Source organism: Drosophila mauritiana, chromosome 3L (genome assembly GCF_004382145.1).
Source record: "Drosophila mauritiana strain mau12 chromosome 3L, ASM438214v1, whole genome shotgun sequence".
NCBI classification, from domain to species: Eukaryota; Metazoa; Arthropoda; class Insecta; order Diptera; family Drosophilidae; genus Drosophila; species Drosophila mauritiana.
The window spans coordinates 1,517,088-1,543,585 of NC_046669.1; the positions used below are offsets into that span (position 1 = coordinate 1,517,088).

At 51.1% G+C, this 26,498-nt stretch overlaps 6 protein-coding genes across 8 annotated transcripts; 3 read left to right on the forward strand and 3 right to left on the reverse strand.

The window, feature by feature from the left end:
- Window positions 1–1,140: 1,140 nt before the first annotated feature.
- On the forward strand, window positions 1,141–8,093 carry LOC117139265. Its single transcript, XM_033301485.1, has 3 exons — window positions 1,141–5,772; window positions 5,845–6,631; window positions 6,690–8,093. Exons 1-3 carry the CDS (start codon window positions 1,900–1,902, stop codon window positions 8,084–8,086), a joined length of 6,057 nt encoding a protein of 2,018 aa, XP_033157376.1. The 5' UTR covers window positions 1,141–1,899; the 3' UTR covers window positions 8,087–8,093.
- Window positions 8,094–8,805: 712 nt separating this feature from the next.
- Window positions 8,806–10,880, reverse strand: LOC117139272 (TOX high mobility group box family member 4). Of its 2 annotated transcripts, none has more exons than XM_033301495.1 (2): window positions 10,691–10,880; window positions 8,806–10,143 (listed from the first exon to the last, which is right to left on the reverse strand). In XM_033301495.1, exons 1-2 carry the CDS (start codon window positions 10,775–10,777, stop codon window positions 9,478–9,480), a joined length of 753 nt encoding a protein of 250 aa, XP_033157386.1. In that variant the 5' UTR covers window positions 10,778–10,880; the 3' UTR covers window positions 8,806–9,477. The 2 variants fall into 2 exon arrangements, with proteins under 2 accessions (XP_033157386.1, XP_033157387.1); XM_033301496.1 differs by lacking the exon at window positions 10,691–10,880 and adding an exon at window positions 10,208–10,279.
- A 158-nt stretch (window positions 10,881–11,038) lies between these two features.
- LOC117139270 lies at window positions 11,039–12,842 on the forward strand. Its single transcript, XM_033301493.1, has 3 exons — window positions 11,039–11,461; window positions 11,519–11,611; window positions 11,670–12,842. Exons 1-3 carry the CDS (start codon window positions 11,243–11,245, stop codon window positions 12,831–12,833), a joined length of 1,476 nt encoding a protein of 491 aa, XP_033157384.1. The 5' UTR covers window positions 11,039–11,242; the 3' UTR covers window positions 12,834–12,842.
- A 158-nt stretch (window positions 12,843–13,000) lies between these two features.
- LOC117139267 (2-oxoglutarate dehydrogenase-like, mitochondrial) lies at window positions 13,001–25,611 on the forward strand. 2 transcript variants are annotated; one of them, XM_033301488.1, is made up of 10 exons: window positions 13,001–13,250; window positions 13,388–13,751; window positions 13,812–13,884; window positions 13,941–14,251; window positions 14,306–15,120; window positions 15,180–15,334; window positions 15,390–16,287; window positions 16,351–16,505; window positions 24,744–24,985; window positions 25,043–25,611. In XM_033301488.1, the coding sequence occupies exons 1-10, from the start codon at window positions 13,023–13,025 to the stop codon at window positions 25,522–25,524; spliced, it is 3,723 nt and encodes a 1,240-aa protein (XP_033157379.1). In that variant the 5' UTR covers window positions 13,001–13,022; the 3' UTR covers window positions 25,525–25,611. The 2 variants fall into 2 exon arrangements, with proteins under 2 accessions (XP_033157379.1, XP_033157378.1); XM_033301487.1 differs by having other exon boundaries at window positions 15,390–16,505; window positions 24,744–25,611.
- On the reverse strand, window positions 18,834–23,883 carry LOC117139266 (titin homolog). The gene has a single exon (XM_033301486.1). It carries the CDS (start codon window positions 23,778–23,780, stop codon window positions 19,155–19,157), a length of 4,626 nt encoding a protein of 1,541 aa, XP_033157377.1. The 5' UTR covers window positions 23,781–23,883; the 3' UTR covers window positions 18,834–19,154.
- On the reverse strand, window positions 25,525–26,492 carry LOC117139274 (protein OPI10 homolog). Its single transcript, XM_033301498.1, has 2 exons — window positions 25,927–26,492; window positions 25,525–25,841 (listed from the first exon to the last, which is right to left on the reverse strand). The coding sequence occupies exons 1-2, from the start codon at window positions 26,320–26,322 to the stop codon at window positions 25,644–25,646; spliced, it is 594 nt and encodes a 197-aa protein (XP_033157389.1). The 5' UTR covers window positions 26,323–26,492; the 3' UTR covers window positions 25,525–25,643.
- Between the last annotated feature and the right edge of the window lie 6 nt (window positions 26,493–26,498).

Here is a 26,498-nt window from a genome sequence, read left to right on the forward strand (position 1 = left end):
TAATTAGGATTATTAATTTAGGAATTCATTTCCCATGCCCCGAGTATGCAAACCTTCGCCAAGGTGTCAAATGAAGCATGTTTTATTTTATTATATTCAGCAAACAAACTTTACCTTTCTGTCAACTCTCGGTGAACTGTGCAAATATTGGCTGGGCAAACATCTCTTAATGTTTCCATTGTTTACGCGTAAGTTCGCTGAAATGCTCAAGGCGTTTTTCCAAACTGTGTAAACAAAAAAAATAGAAAAAAGGCGAAAGCCTTCTGAGGTTTGCGTTTCGTTTCCAGGCGGCTAATTCTCCACCATTCTTCCCGTATCAGATTTCAAATGCAGCGCCATTCGTTTGGCATGCACTTGCTTCCGAGATAACAAATTGCCATGGAAATTGAAATTCTATATGTTGGCCGGTCTCCTCCAGCCTGCAAACCCGTAGAAGGAAGCAACCGGGCGAGGGTCAATCCATAGCTATTGTAGCCTGCGGTTTGTGGGCGGTGCTATGTGTCCAATGGGGTAATGCTAGGAGCTGCCAATTGGGATTTTCATGGAGATTCCGGTGGGTGCGACCGATTGACGTCACACGGCACATATTGTGTGAATTTCGAATTCATTATCATGGCAGAGCCACAGACAAGTGCTTGTAGATTGGCACTTTTGCTTTGAAATTTGTGTAAATGTAATAATATTATAAATTCAAATATATGATATTTAATCAAATAGCGGTTTCATCCCATTGCAATCTGTTCTTGTCACTGCTGAAATCGAAATTAATCAGAATTCAACTTTGAGTTAGTCACTTCATTAGTCACGCATTGCTTAATTACTTGAGTTCTGAATAATTGGCAACGCGAAAATGATAAAAAGTTTAATGCATTTAGGCAGCTTGCAATAAAGCTAAGCAAATTTAATAACTTATGTGAGCTGTGTACTTGTTTGTATGTATACGTATGTATGTGCAGTTCCGTGTGAAGTAACTCATGCTTTTCTCTCTCTTATTTTTTGCAGTTTAATTGTGCAACTACAACAACACTAACAACAATAGCAGTAGCAGGGGAGTCTCAGCAATTGGCACAATTGGCGATAAATCAGCAGGAAAAGACGAAGCAGAAGGAGGAGCAGGCGAAGCAGTGTGAACTTTAGCAGACGCAGCGGAAAGGGAACACAAACAAACGAATAATAGCGGTGCACGTAAAAAGGGAAAACGAATAAATCTACGAACAACGAACTGCAAGCGAGAGCGAGATAGCAACAGCTGTCTTATTAGCATTTTCGTCGCGGGGGAGTAGAAGTAAAAGTGCACTCCAAGAACGGAGAGAGTGCAGTGAAAGAGAGAGCAAGCAGTTAGTCTTGCATCTTGTGAGAGAAAGAAGTTAAAGCAGTGCATCTGCAACTGGAGTTGCGAAAGATGTCATTGCAAACGAAGAGAAAAGAGTTGTTTGAAAAAAGAAGTGAATGAACTACAAATAATAGGCAGTTACAAAGAGTAACTGGGAATTAAGAGAGGTAACTGGAAGAGATAAGGATTACACCGACTTCCCAAGAGAACGCAAGCAGTGCCCCACACTCGAGTATCGATTTTACCTTCGCTATTTTGCCACTTGCTATTTTAGTTGGCAACCGTTGACAGTTGGCAGCTGCAGCGGGAGTCGTGGGGGCGGGCCTTCAGCATGTGGCCCTAGACAATAGCAACAACCATAAAACGCAACAAAAAGTGCAAAAACCGAGGGGATATCTGAGGAGAGGAGACGGAGTAACCAATTGGCATTCAGGCAGCGAAGCATAACCAGGCGGTTGGGCTTAGACCGGAAAAGCGTCGATGAGTTGAGAGCCCCTGACATACACTCCACTCCACTCCACTTCACCCTCTTGCCCTCCAAAAACCCCTCCGAACTCCGTCCCGCAATGGATGCGTCGCCCCTGTCGCCGGAACAGGCTCCCATCTTGGTCACGGGGAGGTCATTGGACCAGCAGGTGGACGCCAGTTCGCCCAACCACTCGAACTACTCGAATCTCACGAACAGCAGCAGCAGCGGCAGCAGTGCCAGCAGTCCTTCGGCCTGCTCGTCCTCGTCTTCCTCTTCCTCGGCTCCACAATACAGTGCGGATATCCGGGCGGCTGCACTGCATCCACAGCATCAACAGCAGCAGCAGAGAGGATCTGCCTCCGGATCGCGCTCAGGATCAGGATCGGCAAAAACCTGTGAGCTGGACGTGGGCGAAGAGCGGGATACCTTCTCGCCGATCTCCAGTCCGGATTGCAACGGGGCCGCCGCCGTGAATGTTCTGCCATCTTCGAGTGGCTCTGTGGACAACAAGATCTACGAAGGAGGGAGCAAGGGGAAGCCACCCTCCAAGGAGGAGAAGCAGCGCCAGAACGAGGAGATTGTGTGCATGGAGACCTCGACGGTGTCCACGGAAACTGGTTCCTGGGAGTCCATGTACCCCGCAGCGAGCGTTGCTCCGCAAGCTGAACCCGAGGAAATGGAAGCCACTACGGTATTCAAAGGCATCAGTGCAAGCACTTTGCTGCGCGACCTAGAGAAGCGGGATCAGCCGTTGTCCACCTCAGGGACCAGCGCCTGCTTCATAGACGCTTCATCGCTGAGGGACGAGGATGAGGTGCTGTCCTTCCCCAGCCTAGATGGCCACGGCCAGGAGGAAGAAGTCGGGCAAGAGGCGACTGGCGACGAGGAGCCTGAGGGTGAGCCCTCACCCACAGAGCAGCTGGAGCAGTTTCACAAGTCCTTTGCCAGGTGCAAAGGCGTGAGACTAACTCAACAACAACAGCAGCAGCAGACAGAGCCGGAGCAGGAGGATCCCCCTGACGAGCCGGCGGAGGAGCGACATGCTCCCATTTCGGTGCCCTACAGCTTCCAGCACAATGCCCAACACTTCAGTGTGCTGCCCCTGGGCAGCAGTCCCAAGTTCACCCACCACCAGCATCAGCACAACCAGAGTCAGCAGCATCATCCCGATCTCAGCTACACCACGGACTACTCCTCCAGCAGTCCGGCTCCGAGTTTAGTGTGGTCGGAGCAGGGCAGGAACCACCATGGCGCCTCCTCCTCCACGCCGCACAACTCGATGGTGCACATAGAGCCGGCGTCGGCAGGGAGCAATAACTCCTCCATTCACAGGGACTACACTCTATCTTCCTCATTGTCGCATCACAGGGATTCGGGTGCTTATTGCAGTGATGCCACGGACTCGCCACTGCCCCTGCCCCGCACTCCCAAAAGAAGTTCCAAGTTCGATGAGGCCAATCCCATTGTTTCTGGCGGAGCATCCATTGAGGATTTCCGGGAGAAGCAGTGTGAAAGTCCCAGCATCAAGAGACGCACAGACACCTGCCCGATCGTCTCGGGCGGATTCGTGTCCCTGGACTTTGCACCCACTCGACCGCTGGCGGATGACGATGACGAGGATGAACTGGGTGAGGACCCAGAGATAGCTGGGGTGGAAATGCGCGTGAAGACGGGGGTTCAGAGGAAGCCCGTTCCCGGAATCGCCTCCTGGGTAGTGGACATGAGCGACTGCCGGCCGGAGAGGCGAAGGAGCACCAGCAGCACCACCTCCAGCTTCCGGGAGCGCTCCGATTCCAACAGTTCGCACAAGAGCGGCTGTGGCTTCTATGTGTCCTTGGATGACATGGACAGGAAGCCTCAAGAGCAACCAAAGGCAGCAGCGGTGGCACCTCCTTCGCAGCTAAGCAAATCCTACACGGCACCCAAGTCTTCTGGATTCTTTGTGGATCTTTCCCAGGGCGCCAGAGATGAAGAAGTGGCACCAAAGAGTCAAGAGGTGGCCGAAGAAAAGGAGGAAGCCAAGCCAGAACCCAAGAATATATTCAGCATGTTCATTGATTTTGGGGAGCAAAAGACACCGCGCTCCAATGGCCGAAAGGAACCGTTGAGTTTGGCGCAGAGGCTATCCAGCTCTTTGAGCTCTTCCGCTTCGAGAAGGGGAGACACCGAAGTGATGAAGTCCAGCGCCAGTTCCACGGAGACCCTGATGGCCAAGAGCGCCAACCTGAAGGACGTGTCTGCAGGAGCTGGTGAGAGCAAATCCTTAGACTACAGGTGCAACCTGGAGCCCCCGCTCACGGTGGCTGCACTTCGTCGGCTGTCGCAGCAGCATCGCCAGCAGAGCGATCCCTCCAAGCGCCACAGCTGGGGCAGCAATGGTCAGCCAGAGCAGGCATCCGGATCTGGAACGGGCAATGATTGCAAGCGATCCATCAGCCTGACTGCCAACGGAGCAACTGATTCGGGAGCGGGTCTAATGAGCATCATTGACAAGCTGCCTATTATATCTAAGGCCTCCTCCCTCTCCATCGACAGCTCCGTGTCTCCCTACGACGACTTTAGTGGATCTAATCCTGGAATTAGCAGCTGTTCGGAGGAAGAGCAGGGTCAAGTCCAGGGAAGGATCAAGAAGAGGCGAAGGGATGTTCAGATAAACGAGACCTACGATAAATCCAGCTTGGCTTCGGTAACTGAAGGCATTCTATCCAAGGACTTGTCGCCCGCTTCCAATACAGACACAGATGATCTCACCTTCCAGCAGGACGAACAGCTTGCCAAGGAGCAGGCGGAACTGGTTTCAGTGCCCCTTCAGCTAACCAGCAGCTCCAATCGCACCAGCAGCGTAATGGAGACCATCATCGAGGCCAAGGAGACGGCCTCGCCCAAGAAGCAGGTTACACTCAGCAATGGCCATACCATGGAATCCTTACACGCCACCATCGAAAAACAGAAGCAACTGCTGGAGACGGTCAACGAGCATGGAGAGCAGACGACTCAGCAGCCCTCCCAGATCCCCTCGAGCTTCGTGAAGCTGTCCGACATGGATAAGCCCGTGAAGCACGATTTGCAGTCACCGGATTCGATGAGCAAGAGCGTGGGCAACAACCACAGGAGCTCCCAGCTAGGTCAGAGACTCTACAGGGATGAGAACCGTGCGCGCCCCCACTCCTGGGCCATGACCCGGTCCACGGGCAACACTTTGCAGAACTTTACCAACTCGGTGGACAATATAAGGAGTCTCTCCCGGCTGTTTCCAAACTTCTCCAAGGAGTTTTCCAACTCGCTGCCCAACGGTATGACACTGGAGCAGCTTCAGGGTCAGCAGGTGGACTACATCCAAACGGATCTCAGTGCGGACTCGAGTCTGGCCTCCAGTTTCAGTAGATCGGGAATGGATGAATCCTCGCTGAGCTGCAGGCAGCCCAGGCGTTTGGGGGAGGATTTGCTCAAGATGTTCCTGCAGGAAATTGCCACGGATATGCTGGTGGAGGTGCACGGTCGGCGTATCCGTGCCCACAAGTGCATCCTGCGCTCCCGCTGTCAGTACTTTGCTGCCATGCTGGCGGGGCACGGATCGCAGAGCGTGGTCTCCCTGCAGGGTTATTCCTATGCAGCCGTGCACTTTGCACTGTGCCACATCTATTCGGGTGCCTCGCATCCACCGGATGGGATCAGTTTGATGGAGCTGGCTGCTCTGGCGGACTTGCTGGGACTAGAGGGTCTCAAGGAGGTAACCGCACATGCTCTGAAGACAAACTACTGCCACAACTTCCACAAGCCCTGCTCCGGCTGCACCGATGGCATCCTACAGGTGCTTCCCGTGGCGTTGAACCATGCTCTGGATGATCTGTACAGGAAGTGCCTGCGCTGGACGTGTCGCCACTACCTGAAGGTGTGGCCAACTAGGCAGTTCGCCCAGCTGCCCCCCGACATACTCGGCCGATGTCGCCAGCAGATCGTCGCTTACATGGTGGGTATTATTTGGATAGACTCTTCTCTAAATTAAGTGGATATCAAACCTTTCTCCAATTCTCACCCTCAGACATCGGATACGGTGCTGGACACGGTGCTCGACTGCGACCACCTGTTGGCCCAACTGTCGGCCTATCGCTGGGGCCACGTCTGCGAGCAACTGGTTCGGGAGATCTTAGAGGCAGCGTACGCCTATGTGGGTGACCACTTCGCAAGCCTGATTGCCAGCGATTCGTTCCTTTCGCTGGGCCACGACCGCAGCAGGCACATCCCGCGCTTGGAGTCCCTGCTGCTGCATACAGCAGCTGAGCTGACTCCGGAGCAGGCGTGCCGCAGCTATCAGCGAGTAACGCGCCTCAACACCGTACTGCAAGCAAAGGTCATCCATATGCCGGCCAGTTTGGGTCAATCGGAGCTAGCGCGGGAGCTGCAGGGTCTGCAAGAAGAGCAATTGGACTGGCAGCCGGAATACATACGACTGGTAGGAGCACTCGTCTACGCGGTGGAGCAGTGCCTCATCCGACAGTGCTCAAGGGCCATGCGCGTAACGGCCTGGCAACGCATGGACCTGGAGCTACGCAAGAAGATTCAGACACTGGCCCGTCTCACAGAACCGCTGGACATGAAGCGGCAAAACGGCAAGCCAGTGGGTAAGGCCTTTTCCTTTGGCGGAAGCACACGCAGCCAGGACCTCGTGCAGATCAAGTTGGCCATTCAGGCGCAGACGAAGCGAGCCCATGCTCAAGAGACACTAATGTACAAAGCCACGCAGACCCAGGACGCGGCTGGTGGAGCGGGCCACGTTCAAACTGCCGACAGGGGAGTGCAGGCGAATCATGAGTCTCGGGAAGGAGGCAGTAAGTTCGATATTTGTTATATAGCATTGATGAGTTAACCATATGTTTTATTACCCAGGCAAACTGCTCAAGTCCAACTCCCGTGCGTATGTTCCGCATCGCGCCAGCTCCCAGGTGGCTTCGGAGCGCAACAGCTTAAATCTTCATCGACGCACACAGTCAGAGGCGCCGCCAGTGACCCACAAGAAACCGATTACGGTTGCAGCTTCTACAGTAGAATCAAAGTCTGCCCAGGGAAAGCCAAACGCTGCAACGGCCAAACTTGGCGAAGTGCGACCCCGGTACCTGGAACCGCGTAAGCCAAGGGCTATGGCTCCAACTGCTACAAACGGCCATGGAACCGGTCCGGTGCGCAGTGCCACCAGCTCGAGCATCCCAGCCAACGGTGGCAGGAAGGCACCAGCCAAAAATCTGCACATCTCTTCCAGCGACAGCTCACGAAACTCGAGTCCGGCTGCACGTAGAGTGCAGAATGGCACACGCTTGGGCAACAAGTCCAGCAATCTGTCCATGGACAGCTTGGCATCGCCGGCACGCCGAGCTAAGAGCAGCTCTAGGGGACCACAGGAGCGATACTCCTCCGACCAGAATTCGCTGGCGGAGAGCATGAAGAGCTCTGTGATCACCAACAAAACGATCTCACACGAGTCGCTCTCGGGTAGCTCGAAGCTGGCTAGGATTCAGCAGATAAATGGCCATTCAAAGGGAGCTGCAACGGGAAAAATCAAGGCAACGCAGCGGGGCTCCACTGTCGGCAACAAGTCAACCCGCCAGCTGAAGCAACAGCACAATGCAATGGCCTCCAACGGATCCAGTCCCAGTTCGGTGCACACGACCAAGTCAGCGGCCAGTCGCCTCTCCTCCGTCAGCAGCACACTGTCCACGCGGGAATTGTTCAAGCAGCGATCCATTTCAGTGCCAGCTGGTGGTACAGATGGAGCGCCAAACAAGGGACGTCACAGCTTCCTATCGGCCAAGTCCCGCGAGATCCTGGCCAAGCGGGCGGAGAAGAACAAGCTGCAGCAGCAGCAACAGCAACAGAAGCAAACCGAAGCTCCTGTCGAGGAGCGCGGCTCGGTCCAACTGCGCTCGTCCGCTGGTCCCCTGCGCTCCTCCTCACATTCCGCGGTGTCGAGCATGCTGCAGCAGCATAACCTGCGCAACAGTTTGCCCTCCAACATTCCCACCAGACGCCCCAATACGCTGCATTTGAAGAAAACCACAGCGGCGACAAACGGAGTGGGCGGCGGTCCCACTAAAACCACCACCAATGGTATATCGAATGGCACCTACAAGTCGGCCCAGGCGGTTAAGCAGAAACTGGACCTGCTCATCGATGCCCAGATGGAGAGTGTGGTGCCCAGGGAGCGTGTGGAGTCCAAGCTGGAGCGCTCCAGCACCTTCTGCAAAGACAGCGCCGATCTGGACATCAGCGAATTGCAGATAGTGGAGTAATCAAAAACAAGAAAAAGGAAGAAAAGCAAGCGCATCAAGTGGGGTGAGCATATCGACTGATGCTCCAAATAAGCACGGTAACCATATCGAGGCACTTATCTTTCCAGGTCGTATCAAATATGGCCCCGAGCAGATGCGCACCCGGATCCAGAACCGTACACGTCCCATAAGGCAACACTAGTCAATAATCTAGCATGCAGCTGCCGTTGCAGTTGGCGCATGAAACCATTATACAATAACGATAATAACGAGATGATGTTACTACCAACAGACAACCGCGATAATTAATACGTTATGACAGACATCCGGAACCCAAAACAAAAACACAACAAGTTATTGCCGTTTACCTAACCCACTCCGAAGTATAACTATATTAGCTTATTGCGTTAGGGAAGTTAGCGATGAATTGTATGCAAAGCGGATAAGACAGATAAATTGAAAACGAAACAAAACAAGAAACTGAAAATGAAAACAAGTATTTGGTGATATTATTTAGAGTGCGCTTTATGTTTACGTTAAATGCCAAGCGACAAGTGCTTATACCCGAACTCTCTACTCAAAGTACGATCTAGTGGATCCAAGGATGCTCTACTATATGCTTTAGGCGCTTTGCAGGATGCATTTAAGGTCCTTTTCTCTCTATTCCCGCTTTATTGTCAAAGCCCGCCCAATGCAACTATATAATGAGATGAGATGTGGATGGAAAACCATCTCTATAATTTAAGCTTCAACTTTTTATACTGTTGTTTATTTAACTCGTACTCGTAACAATGGCGCATTACTTCAGCAAGGCAACCAAGGAAACGTCTCTAACATTTTATTTTTAAAATTATTTATAAATTTTACTTATTTGGTAAGTATTGAACGAAGCGAGCGAAAGTGAATTTTTGTAAGCAACGGCATTGATACATTGATAATGAAGTGCAAGAGTAATAAATGTGTGTATTTATTAAAAGTTACCATATATTAAAAGTGGCTTTTATTTTCATTCGGCTGTGGGTGAAATCTTAAAAATAAAGTTCGCTACCAACTAATAGTGAAATGTTTTCTAAATAAAAACAATATACTTTACAATTTATCCAAATTATGAATCTATTGGGCCTCAAACCAAATGCTTTGTAAATTCTTATTTCTCCGTTCTACATGTTATCTATTCGCTATTTCCTACAATTAAAGTATCATACAAAGCGCGTTCCGCATTCATTTAAATTCCCCACAAATGCTAATTACAATTGAAACTGGGATTACAATAATTATCGTATAGTTAAGTGCCTTCCAGTCATATAATCCTTACTAATATACGTTCAGCATGCTGAGTGTGGGCTCGCCAGGCTAGAACTGTGCAGCGTATGAAAAGAGTTTACATCTAGACTCGGCGTAGCGGGTGGCAGCTATGAGTTCATGGATATTACCCAGTGGTTGAACACATTCCGGCAGTGGATGACGACGCACTCGTTGCTGCAGTACTCGTCCTCCCAGTCCGGATTTATGATGGCCGGCTTATTGCACTGTTCCCGGGTGCACTTCTGCACCCTAGCCGCTTCGGTGAGGAGCTGTATCTGATCGGGCGGCGGCTCCTGATGGGCATCCACCGACTGTTGCAGATCCTCGACAGACTCCAATTTGGTTGTGACTAGAGGGGGTGGCTGATTGGGAGCTACTGGTGGTGGGGCCTCTGACTCCGACGTGGCCTCCGACTCGGACAGCTGGTGGCGATAGCCCCTCATCAGACGGACATACTCGCGCTTCTCCTGCTCGTGCCGTAGGGCATAGACGTTCTTCTGCGTCTCGTCCAGGGACTCCCACATGGTTTGCACTATCACTTGCATTTGCTCCAACGAGCAGGACGGATTCTGCTGCTTGATGGCCGTCACGGTGTCCCGAAAGAACAGAGCAAAGGGCGCCAGAGGTTTGGAAGGTGCCTGCGCCATGGCCTGGTTCTGCTGCTGCTCCGGCTGAACCAGCAAGTTCTGCCCGCCGCCGCTGGCATATGTGTCGCAATGCTCCTCGTCATCGTCGTTCAACATGGATTGATCCAGGCTAAGCATTCTCCGCGACTGCAAAGATACAAAGGGCATAATATTAGTGGCTGATTAATGGCTCCAGTCCCAGTGCGCTCACTAGAAACTTCTTCATCCCAATCACAGAGTGAGCAACTAAACTAATGTACAAATCGCTTGCCCAAGCCCAGATCAGTTGGACGGGCATAGCGGGGGCGGGGCTGTAGTGCTGTGTGCGTGTAGCTTGCGCTACTGATTGTGCGACTGTGTGTGCGTGCCGCTTGCTGATAAGAAGCTGACGCGGCGTTTGTCCCGCGCGCCCAAGCGATAACCCAGCGGGTGGGGGTGGGGGAGCAGAGGAGAGATAGCTCCTCCAGCTGGTCGCTGGCACGCAGAAGCTACAACAAACTAGTGTGTCGCGTTATTCCGATTCCGATCTTTCCCGCTCATTAAAAAACCATTACGGCCATCGATGCGCGGCAATTAAGGCGGACGGTGGTCGGTCAGCTGTGAAAACTCCCATTGCAGCCGGTGTACATTTGTCCAGTTGGCCGCCCTGCCCCACCGGATTGGACCCTAAATGGGATGACCCTCCTCCACTTACGGCTTGGCTGGGGCTCTGGCTCTCCGCCGGCGTGTCGGTCAGCTCAAACACCTCGTCGCCGAATGAAGGAGTATGGAACTGATTCATGACGCTCCTGCAATTCTCCCAGGCTTATTTACAAATAAAATTAAACAATTCCAGGCGTTTTATTATCGTGGGCTTTAATTAGTGTGACCGCAGGCGGGTATGTGCTAAATGCGCCTGGACAGAATTTTCGAACACTGTTTTGCTCTCTAGATGGAACCAGTTGAATTTTATCACTGACAATTATTTTAACTTGTTAACGTGTTTTTTAACTTTGTTAAACTTAAATCAAAATGTGTATGTATTTTCTTGAAAGTATTTTAAATTTTTGAAACCAATATAATTGCTGGATAGAAACGAAAATAAAAGGGAACCACTTCTGTTCCAGCATAGTTCCGGTTCCGCTTCTGAAGTACCGTTGTTAAAAATATTTAGTCAACGCTGCTGTGATCAAAATTGACAGTTTTATTAAAAATAGATTAGATGCAATAGAATAATTTTTTGGACCGTAAAGTGCAAAATTTACATATGATCTGTGTCAAAAGAATGCCGTGGAGCAATGTTCGCATATTTCTGAAGCTCGCTTCCCAGCGATGCCAGCCCCTAAGTGTGGGCTCCATCCAAGAGGCGTCTGCAGGACACCGATCGGGCTCCTTCGAATCGGATGCTCTGGCGAGTACTTCGAATGCCAGGCACATGGAGTGCCTGTTCGCCACGTGGCTGAGGGACAATAACTCGGTCAATGGAGTGGGTTATGTGACCTACGGTCAAAAAACCTATTTACATTGCTTTTTGATTTTGCAGACCTGGCAGAATTTCTTCAAGGGAATGGTAGAGAAACAAATAGACTCGCAACCGCCTCTGAACAAAGAAGCAGAAAGAGATATTCTTCCCTCGGTAATTCCGGTCTTCTTTAATATGATTTTCATTCTTCAAGTTCTTTGTTTAATCACAGATAGGAACCACATCGCCAACAGATGCAGCGATTGGGGCTCCAGTTCTGGGAAGGAGAAAAGCAATCTCTTCTTCGGCACTGCAGAGTCCTTTGGACACTTCGGAAGCGGACTTCAACAGTTGCGTGGCTCAGTCTCAAAAGGAGGATATTGGAGTGCTTTCACACTCAACGAATATCAGAACTTCTGGCATATACGACAAACCGGAACTGCCCACATTGCCCAAAGAACGCATCCTGAAAGGCTGTTCAATAGACGGATCAAATACATGCAGTAAAGCTCATACATCGATTTTAATGGGGAATGAAATGGCACACAACATTTCCAAAAACTTGACCAGAAAAATGTCGCGAAAAAATACTCCAGAGAAGCCAGAAAAACCACATAAGCATGAAGAAATCTTGACGGGTTCCAGAAGAACCGGAAACTCACGCAACAACTTTCAAAAGAAATTCGGCTCATTCGAAATTTTTATGAAATTTTGGAAACACGCACACGCCTTGGATAAGTATAAGCGGCATATTGGTCCAGTAATGGTTGTGAAGAAGCGTTCAAAAACCAATTCAAAGCCAATTAACGTCATGTACTTTAAAAATTATTTCGAAAAGGGACTACACCTAAGGAAGGAAAGATTAAAGAAAAGCAAAACCAATAAGGAAATCCAATTGCCTTCAAAATGTCCTAAGGAGCCCGGAGCTAAAGAAACCATTGAAACTTCCAGTATACCACAATCACACACAGAAACAAAGAAAAGCACACATGTTCCAAGACACAAAAGCGATACATATGAAACCCTTGAGGAACTGATCAACGATATTGATGACATCGCCTTAAATGAGCAGTTGTCTGAATCTATTGAGCCAGAGAAACCCAAGAAAGGCAGTACAACACCGAAGCTGTTAGAAAACACTCCCAAAAAGATGCCAAAGAATTTCAAAACGGCACTGAGGGTATTTAAGCCCGAAGAGAAGGTTATCCCAAAATCGGATAATAATATCAAGCCCAATCCCGTTTCCAAGTCGGACAAATCCAAATTAAGTAAGCCGAAAACTGAAAAATACATTCCTTTGAGGGTTTTCAATACACCAAAAGAAGACGAAGACAAGTCGTGGATATATTGGGATGAGTTAGCAGTTAAAAGCCTACGAAAACCAACTCAAGATTAGCACTTTAGGAATCCAAGAAAGAAGATGGGCAGCCTCTCCATCCTTCGAACTGAAACTGGCCTATCGAATCTCAGCATGTCTTGCCACAAGTGATTACTAATATGAGCTGAACTCACAACTTTCTCAGCCTTCGAACCCTAAGCACCAAATTCAAAATTTAGCAGGTATTTCGGTAGTCCCTTGTAGAACATGAACCAATGTCGTCTGAGGAGCTTGGCGCGGATAAGGAGGAGCCTGGCACTGGGTCTGCGGGGAACTGACTACCACGTCCCCGCCCGTCAAGCCCTCCGCACCATTCAAACGACCTCACAGCGGCGAGGTGTCCATGATCTCGACTCCTTCGCCAATGGATGCAGTGCCGCCTACATCGAGGGACTCTACAACAAGTGGAAGCGCAATCCCAATTCCGTGGATGAGGTGAGTCCTATAATTACTTTATATTAATATTGTTTGAATAATTATATTATATATTCATAATAATTATAAATATATTATATTTTATATTGTTTAAATAAACGTATTTAAAGTATTTATCTAATTGAATCTGCGTCCAGTCCTGGAGCGAGCTCTTCAGCGGCAACGATGGGTCCACCGCCAAGAGACGTCCTCTTCAGGTTGCGCACTCCCGGAAGTACAGACGTCCTCCGGTTGAAAGGATAGCTGTGAAGGCTCGATCGGGCGAGCGGACGGCTTCCGGCGGCGCATCTGCAGCTCCAGCCGCACCTCCCAGCGACTGGAAGAACATTGATGACCACCACGTGATCCAGGCCATCATCCGGGCCTATCAATCGCGCGGTCACTTGGCCGCCGATCTGGATCCCTTGGGTATTGTTGGTCCGAAGAAGCGTACGTCGGTGGATGGCAGCCAACGACATGCCGCCAGGGAGGTGCTCCGCCAGCACTTCTCCTATATATTTAGTAAGCTAATTATTGTGGTTATAAGTTATCTATAGCTGAATCTTTATTCCTTTATTGCAGATGACCTCAATACCGTGTTCAAGTTGCCCTCATCCACAATGATAGGCGGTGATCAGGAATTTCTGACACTAAAGTGGGTTTCCAATAGATCCAACCCATCGAGAAATTAATAAGTACCTTTCCCACCAGAGAGATCCTGGATCGCTTGGAGCGCATCTATTGCGGCCACATTGGAGTGGAGTACATGCAGATCACGTCGTTGACAAAGACCAACTGGATTCGCGACCGTTTCGAGAAGCCTGGTGGCCTGGACTTGACCAAGGAGGAGAAGAAGCTCATCCTTGAGCGTCTCACTCGCTCGACGGGATTCGAAAACTTCCTGGCGAAGAAGTTCTCGTCGGAGAAGCGTTTCGGCCTGGAGGGCTGCGACATCATGATACCCGCTATAAAGGAGGTAGTGGACAGGGCTACGAACTATGGCGTGGAGTCAATTTTAATAGGTACATCACAAGGGACCAAAACCTTTTTTATCACTAATCCTAAACGTCTTCTAGGCATGGCGCATCGAGGGCGCCTCAATGTCCTGGCCAACATCTGTCGCAAGCCCATTTCGGACATACTGTCTCAGTTCCACGGCTTGCAGGCCACCGACTCCGGATCTGGGGACGTTAAGTACCATCTGGGCGTGTTTCAAGAGCGGCTCAACCGACAGACAAACCGCATGGTGCGCATCACCGTGGTGGCGAATCCCTCTCACTTGGAGCACGTCAACCCGGTGCTCCTGGGTAAGGCCCGAGCGGAGATGTTCCAACGGGGCGACACATGTGGCAGCACGGTGATGCCCATCATCATCCACGGAGATGCCTCCTTTTCCGGTCAGGGCGTGGTCTACGAATCAATGCATCTGTCCGACCTGCCCAACTACACCACCTACGGCACCATTCACATTGTGTCCAACAACCAGGTGGGCTTCACGACAGATCCGCGTTTCTCCCGCTCCTCGCGCTACTGCACGGACGTTGCCAAGGTGGTGAATGCTCCGATACTGCACGTGAATGCCGACGATCCGGAGGCGTGCATCCAGTGCGCTCGCATTGCCATCGACTATCGGACCCGATTCAAGAAGGACGTGGTCATCGACATAGTTGGCTACCGCCGCAACGGGCACAATGAGGCGGATGAACCCATGTTCACCCAGCCGCTGATGTACCAGCGCATAAAGAAACTGAAGCCGTGCCTCCAGCTCTACGCCGATAAGTTGATCAAGGAGGGTGTCGTCACGGACAGCGAGTTCAAGTCAATGGTGTCCAATTACGAAAAGATCTGCGAGGAGGCTTGGGCCAAGTCCAAGACCATCAAGACCATAAAGGTGAGTCGACTTGCTGACAAGCCAGTCGCCCCATTCAACTGGCCATCCGCATTCCACAGTACTCCTCCTGGATCGACTCTCCCTGGCCAGGATTCTTCGAGGGCCGTGATCGCCTGAAACTGTGCCCCACTGGCATCAGCACAGACACCCTGAAGACGATTGGCCAAATCTTCTCGACTCCTCCCCCGTCGGAGCACAAGTTCGAGACACACAAGTGAGTACAGAATGGGTGGGTTATATTCCTTCCTAACCATGGCAATCCTTTCCAGGGGCATCCTTCGCATACTGGCCCAGCGTACGCAGATGGTGCAGGACAAAGTGGCGGACTGGTCGCTGGGCGAGGCCTTCGCCTTCGGCTCGCTCCTTAAGGAGGGCATCCACGTTCGACTATCCGGCCAGGATGTGGAGCGCGGCACCTTTTCGCACCGGCACCACGTCCTGCACCACCAGTCGGAGGACAAGGTGGTGTACAACTCACTGGACCACCTGTATCCCGACCAGGCGCCCTACTCCGTCTCCAACAGCTCCCTGTCGGAGTGTGCGGTCCTCGGTTTCGAGCACGGCTACTCCATGGCCAGTCCCAATGCTCTGGTCATGTGGGAAGGCCAGTTTGGGGACTTCTGCAACACGGCGCAGTGCATCATCGACACGTTCATAGCCAGCGGCGAGACCAAGTGGGTGCGCCAGTCCGGAGTCGTCATGTTGCTGCCACACAGCATGGAGGGCATGGGCCCGGAGCACTCTTCCGGCCGTATTGAGCGCTTCCTGCAGATGAGCGACGACGATCCGGACGTCTATCCGGACACCTGCGACGCCGACTTCGTGGCTCGCCAGCTGATGAACGTCAACTGGATTGTGACGAATCTCTCCACGCCCGCGAATCTGTTCCACTGCCTGCGCCGCCAGGTGAAGATGGGCTTCCGGAAGCCGCTGATTAACTTCTCGCCCAAGTCACTGCTCCGCCATCCGCTGGCGCGAAGTCCCTTCAAGGACTTCAACGAGTGCAGTTGCTTCCAGCGCATCATTCCCGACAAAGGACCCGCCGGCAAGCAGCCCGACTGCGTTGAGAAACTTGTCTTCTGCACGGGAAAGGTATACTACGATCTCGTCAAGGAGCGCGACGATCACGAGCAGGTGGAGACGGTGGCCCTGGTGAGGGTGGAACAGGTGAGACGCCTCCTTCCGCAACTCCTCTTGTTCACGATAACCATGATTCCGCGCATCCTCCAGCTCTGTCCCTTTCCCTACGACCTGATCAGCCAGCAGCTGGAGCTGTATTCCAAGGCGGAGCTGCTGTGGGCTCAGGAGGAGCACAAGAACATGGGCGGCTGGTCCTACGTGCAGCCGCGTTTCGACACGGCGCTACTCAAGAAAGAAAACGAATCGTAAGTCCTAGATAGTACACCCCGTCTCCCAAATGCCAAGGTGCAATGCCAGGCCTTGGGCTACTCCCCTTCGGGTGATTCAATTCAGGTGCGATTAGCGTCGACGCACCTTCAGATCGGTGTCAATCGTTGTTGGTGACGCCTCCTCCGCGGACGCCTCCTCCTCTATCATCGCTCGACAGCCGAGATTCCGAGGCGGCAAGATGGCGGCGGGCTGCGTCATGGTGATGGCGATTAGCGATGGTGACACCCGAGCCAAAAGCATGCCAACCGCACAGGTTTTAGCTAAGATACCCAGTGTTTGTCGAGCACGAAGGGGTATATTCATTTGCATGGTCTATATAAGAGAAATCTATGCAGATTTGAAATGGCCGAATTCGATCCCAAACTGGAAAACGACTGTTTTCAATTCCTCATAAACTTTCAGAAACTAGTTGCATTGTTTCAAGTAACCTAAGTTAGTGCCTATGGCACTTAATCAAAGTACTAGGCACTAATCATTGTCACTAGTTGAGTGTTGATATCCCTTTGTAATCAAACGTGTGCCAAGGTTGTTCTGCCCCAAAGATATTTACAATCTTGCAGACCGCTTCTGTAAACTCTGCCAAATATATAGTTGTTTGGTTTTCGGTGGTGTAACGCACTTGGCCTCGCCAGAGTTCATCTGGCGCCCCCGAAAGTTCGTTTGCCTGCCCTCCACCTACCATATAGTGAGGTGATTCTCTGACCTGGTCGGCATAATAAATTAGGTTACTAGTAGGCTCCGCAACGATCAATTGCCGTCGGCTCCAAATAATTTGTTCAATTTGGCAACTGCGTTGTTAGTAATTGGCCCGGTCCGAACGACCTCGTTGCAGATCGCGGACAGCCATGTCGATGTTGGACATCGCATTGTGCTCGCAGAGAACTGGCGCAAGGAACTTGGCACAGATTCGCGGCGTTTGATACCGAAACACAACCCCGCATCTCCGCATCCTCGGATGTCTTATAGACCTTATAGAAATTGTATCTCGCCTCTCCACCCAAGTCTCATTCGCATGCGGACCCAACAATGGTTCCTAATAACGCCAGTGCTGCGCTAGATTTCGGCGCTGATTTATGGAAACAATATTGCCGCCCCGACCACGAAATAACACGTCTGGGGGAAATTCAAAATAATATTATGTACGAAAGAGATATATGATTTCATGAGCAAAAAGCCGCCTGCGAGGACTCTTCTCTGCACTTGAAATCTTTGATGTTTGATGTTTCGGTCTTCATAAGTGTTCCCAACTATCGCTCAACTCGAAATTCCGAACATATAGAATGAAATGTGCTTTGTTTTTCAATTGCTTCGTGCAAATATGTAGGTGCACTGAAAAAAATAGGTTCTAGAAATATGTGAGCGATTTCCTTCACTTTTGGCGTTATGAACAGATGTATCTTTCACCTTTTGGAAATTTATTTTGCATACACCTGATTTAAATTGATTTATTAAAATTACCTGATTGAGAAATGTCAAAATGTACCTCCTTTGTTTGGCATAACTTATTTGACAGCTGATTTCTTCCGGTGTACTCGTCACCAGACTCACATAATGTCTTGATCGCACATTTAGTACTTGGTTGCCAGCCCCGAGAACTGAATGAAAATCCCGCCCGAGGCCTTAGGAATGTAGCATATTCGCAGGTCCGCATCTACTATATGATGGCATGCCTCATTCCCATTCCCATTTCCATCCCCAAACCCATTCCCAATCCGAATCCCCGAGCGCTATGATGCTCGTTGATGTTTATGGGTGGCATGTGCGATGTGTGTTTTCCGAGCTTCTTTGTTGTTTTTGTCAGCGCGAATTAAAATCTCAGATAATTGCGAGAGATTCTCGCTAAGAATTCCTGTAGCGCCGAGCCAAACGCCTTGACAATCAATTATGAGAAATGTCCGATGATCTTGGGCGGAATGTTTTTGTTTCGTTTTCTATATATCCGAGATATATGTATATGCATCGAATGCAGGCCACTGCACGCCAAATCCCGCCAAAGTTTTATTAATGGCACGCATTTCTCTGGGAAGAATTTGGGGTATTCTTGGGGCTATTTGGACACTGATGGAGTGGGTGGCATCTAATGGCGACTGCTGATTGAGCTGTTCGCCTGACCCTGGTAGGTCGCGCACCATTCATTCATCGGATTGCTCAGATAGGCTTTATAAATAAACCGGATAACGGGGAGGAGGATCGAGAATCGCGGGAAGCATCAATCGCCGAATGGCAAGCATCGGAATAAACAGATCCATAAAAGTTTTATGAGTAATTGGCTTTGGAGCGGCCCGAAATAGAACCACCTCGCATAACTGAAATATTCTCCGCTTTATTTATCAGTAAATAGCTTGTTTATAATTACACATACAGATTTTACTTAGATGTAAACGAAGGCCTGGAATAAGTTACACTAAACACTAGGATTCACATAAGACTAGGCTACTACTGATATGTACATATAGACTGACTAGGACGAATCACTATAACGTAACTGAATGTCGAGTTGAGATCCTTAAAAAATTACCTCGCATGGCGGACAATTTTTTAATTGCACTCAAAGATGGCTGGACACGGGACACGGGACACCACTGGGTGGGATTCGGTGGGTTGGTCTGCTGTTCTGCTGGTGTCTACACCATGTTCCATATGCTGTAGCTGGCCGCCCGGCGCTCCTCCTCGGCCACCTGCTCGTAGTCAATCTCCAGGTACTCCTTGGTGCCGAAGCGCACCTTCCGCCCGGTGTACTTCTTGATGTAGCTGACGTGGGCGGGCACCTCCTTTCCCTCGATCTCCAGCTTGTACGAGATGCTGGTGATCCGTTCCAGCACTCGGCCGCGCTTCCAGCGCACCTGCGTCTTACGATAGCGCTCCGCGTAGAGCACCAGGTCGCCAATCTTGTACTCCCTTACGTGCAGGCAGGATTTGAGTTCTTTGACCAGCTCGGGCTCCTCCGCGGGCGCCTTGGGCTCCTCCTCGTCGTCCGTCACGTAGGCTATGGCCCGCTCGATGGTCTCCACCTCAGGGATGGCGGGTTCCTCGGGCTCCGGCTGCAGGAAGAATGTGTCGCCGACGGAGAGGCGTCGCTTCTGTCTCTTGATGATCACCTTCTTTTTGATCTTGCGCGGCTTCTTGGGCTCCGGCGCAGGCTCGACTTCAAGTTCCGGTTGGACCTCCTCGAGAGCTTGGGTTTCGGCAGTTGCTTCCTCCAAGGGAGTTTCTTCTTCAGGCTTCGCGCTGTCCTCATCTGCAGTCGTTGCCTTTTTCGCCTCCTCCTTTGGTTTCGCTTGCTTCTTGGGCGGAGTAAGCTTGTTGATCCTGGAGGACAGCTCGTTGATCTTGTTCCTATCGCGCAGTATGTTGCTCAGCTTGCTGGAGTCATTCTTGTCCTGCTTCTCGGGCTCCTTGTCAATGGAATTCTTGCGCACCAGCTTCTTCAGGTGCGTAGGCTTCTTCTTTACGAGCGGCTCCTGATTCTTGGCCGCATCGTGCGGCTGCTCGACCGTCTCGATCTTGACGGGCTGCACCGGTCCGGCGAGTACTTTCAGCTCCGGCATGGTGGCTAGACTGTCGCCGGGAGGCGGCTGCTCTCCGGCTTTTGTAGCTTCGGCGGACGAGTGTGCCTGCTGCTCTGGCGATGACTCTTCGTGCCTCAATGTCGCTGCTATTTGCGGCGCAATGTCAGCACTGATGGCCACCTGTTGCGGCGTCGCTGGCACCAGCGCCTCCTGACCGATGATGGGTTCCTTGGACTCGGGCAATGGATCTTGCGGGGCTGCGGTTGCTGCCGGCACCACCAGCACCGTTTCACCAACCAACTCCGCTAGTTTCAGGCTGGCGCGTCTGGTTCGATCGCCTGCTGGCGCTAGATTGCCAATCGCCGGATCGGCATCGATCTCTGATTTGGCCGCTGGTGTTGCAGTTGTCGCCGGTGTTGCAGCTGCAACTACAACTGGTGGTGCAGTCGCCGCTGTTCCTTGGCCGCTCTTGGCACTGGGCAACTTGGCTGGCACCGCGGTGACCTCTGGCGTAGCCAATTGTTCACTGGTGGCCGTCTCCTTCTCCTCGGCTATCGATGCCGTTTCCCTCGAGTTGCCAATGCAATCTTTTGTTGTCGATGATGCTGCTCTTGGGGATGTGCATGTAGAGGTGGATGGGGCAGCCGTGTCGCCCATTAATTTCTGCTTCTTCTTGCGCTTGACAATCGCCTCCGAGTCGGAGGGTCGCCTCTGAGTGATGAGAACATCGCTCTGCTCGACGGCCGGCTCCACCTTGATCTTGGATGGTTCCACGGCGGCGATCGAGGCGCGTCTGGGGTTCTTCACCTTCACGATGACTTTCTTCTTGGTCTTGGACGCTGGTGGCGATGTGGGTGACTCATCTGGCAGTGGCACTTCAGCTGCTTCAGATGCTTTGATTTCCGACACAGCATTACTTTTGTTTACTTCTGTGGTTTCTTTGGGTTCCGATTCCATAGGAGTCGCTTCTCTTTTCAGAGAGAGCCCCTTAAGGGTTTCTTCCTTGGTAGTTTGCTCCTTGGGAGTAACATCTTTGACGGATTTTGACTTGAGTTCACTCTGCACCTTGGCCAGGAACTCAATTTTAGCCTGGGTTTTGCTCTTCTCGGGCTGCTTGACTTGTTCGGCTGTCTTCGGTAGTTCTCCATTAATTTTTGGTTCTTCTCCTTTTACCTCTGACATTTTAGGATGTCTAGATTCATTAGTAGGCGATTTTGAAACATCCTTCCCAAGTTTCTCCTCCAGTGGCTCAGAAGATTCCTTTCTTTCCATGGGTAGTTTGGCATTTAAATTATCTTGATTCTCTTGCAACTTTCCATCTCGGTTTTCCAACTCTTTCGATTCTTGAATATCATTCTTTTCTTCTTTTTTACTGACTTCGATCTCCTCGCTAATATCCTTTTCACTAGATTTTGATTCTTTGCTTGCATTAAGTTGCTGCTTTCCATTTGGTTGGGCTTCCCGTTCTGCTGAATCTTCCAAGAGCTCCCTAGCAAATGGTGTCTGTTCTCTGTGCACCTTAGTATCCTTGGAGGTATTTGCCAGCTCCTCTCCAGCTTGCTCCTTTTCCTCCTCGGCCTCATCGAAGTAGCTGCGTCGCCGCACTTTCTTCACAAAGCGAAAGGACACTGGAGCAGCTTGATCTCCAGCTGGTGTCGACTGGGTCTGCTCCGCCGCAGATTCTGCCTCGCTCTCCGTGCTGTACTGCTTGAGCACTCCCTTCACCTCGCTGAGGGCACCGGAGATCCTTGCCTTGAGTTTGTTTAACCGCTCGATCACATCCTCGGGCTTCTCCTCCACGGAGTCCTGCGAGCGGACGCGTCGCTGTCGCCGCAGACGTGTTCTTTCGGGTAGCACAGAATCCACATCGATGGAGGAGGTGCTGTCGTCGCGGCTGATGGAAGTGCGCTTTATATCGCCCAGCAACGGAGCATGCGTAGCGGGGGCACTCGGCTCCACATTGCGTATACTACGACTCGTGGCACCCAGTCTAGTGACTGGCGACTCCGGACGCGGACTTCTGCTGGGCAGTGATGGACTGGGTGTCTTCAGCTCGTACTTCATCTCGCTGGGCTGCTGCTCTGTGGCGCTAGTATTGTTGTTGTCATCCGCCTGTTCCGTCGGCTGATCCAGTTGCTCGGCGGGGTAAACCTCGACCACCGTATCTGTCTCCCGCTCCTCGCTGACTTTGCTCACGGTCATGTCCGCTCCGGCGGCCGCCTCGCTCCAAAGGTTACCCGTCTCCGGATGGGCACAGATCAGTTCGATGGCGTCGGTCAAAAGGTCGAGCAGCTCCCAGTCCCAATCCCAGTTCCTCTCGGCGAGGAAGGCGCGCACGGAGCTTTTCAGTAATTCTATATTTGGCCGAGTTCGATTCGCGTTCGGATTTGGATTCGGATTCGGATTTGGGTTCCGCTCGCGGGTCAGTAGCCGACCGAGATCCACGTCCACTTGCTCTGGCGACGATTCGCGGGCGTCTGAGAGATCGCCGGACTGCTGGTGGTTGCTATTCCGATTCAGATTCTGATTTTGGTGCTGCTGCTGCTGCTGGCGATGGCGATGGTGATGCTGTTGCTGTTGCCCATTCGCATCTATTGTCTGCTCCCTGGCCAAACATATTGACTGCTGCTCGCGATCTCTCATATTTGGCTCATTATGATCTTCGGCCTTCTCTAATTTGCTTTGCTCGCATATTTCGCGTTTATTTTTGGCCCCATCCATGGCGTCGTCGTTGTTGTGGTCGTGTCGCCGCTGGCCGAAGGCGTCATTAAGATTTTCCGCCTGTTGATGCTCGATTTCCCTTGCCACGTTCAAGTTTAATGCGAATGCGAGTGCTTCTGCCGCCGCCGTCTGCTCCTCGGCCTCGGGTTCATTATCAAGCATCGGCGGCACCTTATGTACACCAGCTCCTCCTCCGCCTCCGCCTCCGCCTCCGCCTCCTCCATTTATTTCGTCTATTTTGTCTATTTCGGTGACTTTGTCGAGGCCCGGCTGCGTCATTGTTGTTGTGGCGGCGGTGGGTGGATGTGGATGTGGGTATTCGAGCCCATCTTCAGGCATTGCTCGATAATTGGGAAAGCTAACAAATCGTTTTTTAATTATGGGAAATTCCTGGGACGCCTGCTCAGCGGGTGATCTGGCCACCTGTCCGCGTCGGGTCATGGTGGTGCTCATTTCTGGGAAATGGCCGTCGGAATTCTTGCGGGGCAATTGCAGCAGTTTGGGAAAGTTCATCTGCCACGGGGCGTATATTTGATGTATGGGGAATCTTGCTGTGCACGATGCGTATACTTGATGTGGGCTGAATAGTTGAGTTTCACTTAAAATTGTGTGGTTCTCTGCGTCTTTCTGGTTCTTGAAAGCTACATCCCAGCAAAGCAAGGGAAATCCTTGGCTGCTCCTTGAATTCAGATGCAAGGGAAACTTTTCTGCTTGCATTGGTTGGTAATATGGGTGGCAGACCTGCATGTTCCTGCTTCCACTCGCGTGATTCATGGGGAAGCTGCTCTGCCAAGTGATTGCTTGGCCAACCGGAAATCGCCCTGCCATTCCGAGCACTGCCGGCGGCGCCGCCTTTGACCAACAAAACACGGCTGACTCAGCTCCCTGATTTGCGATGCCATCAACAAGCCACTGCGAATTATGAATATTATTATTAGCTGCTGCCTGCGACATCAATGTCGTCTGCTCCTCCGCTTCCCCCGACTCCGTCGGCCAATCCGCCTGCTGTGTGTTTGTCATCTTGTGGGCGTGGCCGGGGAAACTGCTCTCCTGCTGACCTATTGTCGTGGCCAACACGCGACCAAAGCGGGCTTATTCCTCCGATCACTATCGACTATGTTTCACTCAACACGTTGCAAGCTAAACTGGCGCAATCCGTCGGCGGCTGCACCGTGATCCGTCTATCTGAGTCCGTTCCCAGTGGCTGCGCCTCGCTGGCAACCATCCGATCATTGATCAGTCTGCAATCTATGTAATTGCACATGAGTTGTGCGGCGTCTGGTGGGCATAAGGATCGAATTCACAATGCCCTGCAGTTGGATACTTATAGTCATTTTTTTTTTAAATAATCAAAATAAAACTGTTCGCAACATTTGGTGCTATAAGATAAAAACAAGCTATTTGTTGTTCAAGACAGTATTTAGTATTTATAATTTCCCAAACAAAAATGTATTTATAATAATGTTCTCTCAGCCAACGTAAACATAATTTTATTATCTTCCCAGAGTTAAAATATGTGCTATTAGTTTATTAAAAAATTCCCTCCACTCAGCAAAAAGTGGATTATACTAATCTGATATAACTAGACATGGTTCCCATTTAGACCCATCTTCTCGTGAATAAACTACAGGGCATATCAATGTTGATAGATCTTGTAAAACAATAGAAATCAAAGTTTGGTCAGGGGAGGTCGCGCGTGTTTCGGATGCTGGGCAGACCGAGGAGCGCTCTTGTAGTCGTCTATATGCACATGGGATAGGGTCTACTATATAGCCGAAATATATATGTCAGCTTGCCAAATTGGTTTTTTGCGGGCCACAAAAAGAACGATAGGCAAAGAGACCGAATAAAAATCAGCTCGCATCGCCCACCGACAATGCTATTGTTTAAATAGACCACAGAGCACGGCGCTATTTGGGTGACGTGGGGAAATACTGGGTGTCCATTCAGCGATTCTAATCCCATTTTGTTTCTTCCTCGCAGGCGCTGCGTGTCCTACCACGGACGACCGCCCAGCGCCTCGCCAGCGACGGGCAACAAGGTGCAGCACTACAGCGAGTACAAGGCCCTGATCACGAGCATCTTCGGGGAGCTGACGCCGGAGAACAAGAAGCGAATCGAGGATCGGATCAAGAAGCAGCAGGCTAAGGCCAAGGCGGATGCGCAATCGAAGCCCAGTACTAAGCCACCAGCCTCTCCACCAAAGGGATCGTCGCCGCCACCAGGTAAGGGCGAATCTGGAGGAAAAAAGAGATCCGATTCGTCTCCATCTGCGTCTATAGCTCCTACAGGTCCAGCACCCCGTAAGCCACTGATCAGTCTGCCAAGTAGACCTCCAAGGGGTGGAAAGCAGAGATCTGGTTCGGCTCCACCTCCTGATCTGGTTGATGACGCTTCGGCTGCTCGAAAAATGGAACCAGATGCTCCTGCCCACGATGGCTCATCACCGTCAGCGTGGAAGAGGTCGGGCTCGGCTCCAGCACCGGGTGTAGCTCCCACGGCATCGGCCTCTCGCAGTCCGTCTAGAAATCCACCTTCACCCGCTCACGATGGCATATCTCCTTCTACAAGGCAAGAATCCTCAAGCAAAAAGAAATCAGGGTCGGCTCCGGCTCCGACGCGAACTCCTCGTGGACCATTCCGGACTGCGCCCTCCAACACAGAGTTCATAAAGCGCAGGCCTGCTAAAGATTCCGGCAGTAGAAATGAAACCCAAAGCACTCCCGGGGAGTCGGAACTGGACCCAACAAAACCACAGCCCTAGTTTAAATCCTCCTTTGTTAGTCCACCAAAGATAGGTAATAGTTACAGAAAGAATATAAATATAAAACTTTGCTTGTAATATCAACAACTTGTGGAGGCGACGCCTCCATTGTCTTGTGCTCAGTATTTCCAAAAGTTTGGGTTCTGTTCCATGCGACGCTGGAAATTCGTATACCAGTTCTGGACGACGGAGAAGGGCACAAAGGTCTCGCTCGAGATGGGCGGGATGTCTCTGGCTGCCACTCCGAAGCTGGAGGCGTAGTTGAAGAAGTTCTCCAACATTCGCTGCCCAAATTGCTTGTTGTCGTTGGCAGTGGACTGAAAAATGGAAAAGGGGTTAGATTTGAATCGCAATTATTGAGCCAACAAAATCGGTTGGCAAATACTGATCTTCAGAACTTACCACGGCTGGCGTCTGTTGGGCCACTGTTAGCTCCGGTTCGAGGGAAACTCCAATCTGTGCGATGTGTGAGATCTCCTGGCTGCCGAAGACCATCCCGTGAGCCTGGGCCTCCAGCTCGTGACTCTTCTTCAGCTGTGCGATTTTGAAGATGGCTGATGGCTTGTTGTTGTTTATGTGACCCAGGTACTGCCATGTGGGTGCTGCGTTCGCGTCCGGCCAGCTGAAGTATATCGCAGCGGAGGTGCCGACTGGCAGGGGCGATACGCCGGTGAGGAATACTACCAGGTAGTTCACGGATTCTATGTCGGGCACATTCACGAGCAACTTGGTGGCGTCCACGGCCACAAAATCCGATTGGGGCAGGCGTCCGGAGACTATCAGACCGAATAGCGACATTTTCGAGCGGTGGACTATTCCAGAATCCGATATGCCCGCTTTGTTGGGGGAGGAGATATATGGAGATGCGCAAAAGGGAACTACATTATCGATGCTTTCATTTCTGATGGTGGACAGCCCACTACGTTTCTAACAAAAAATATATATTAAAGTATATTGGAATTTGTTGCTTGCAT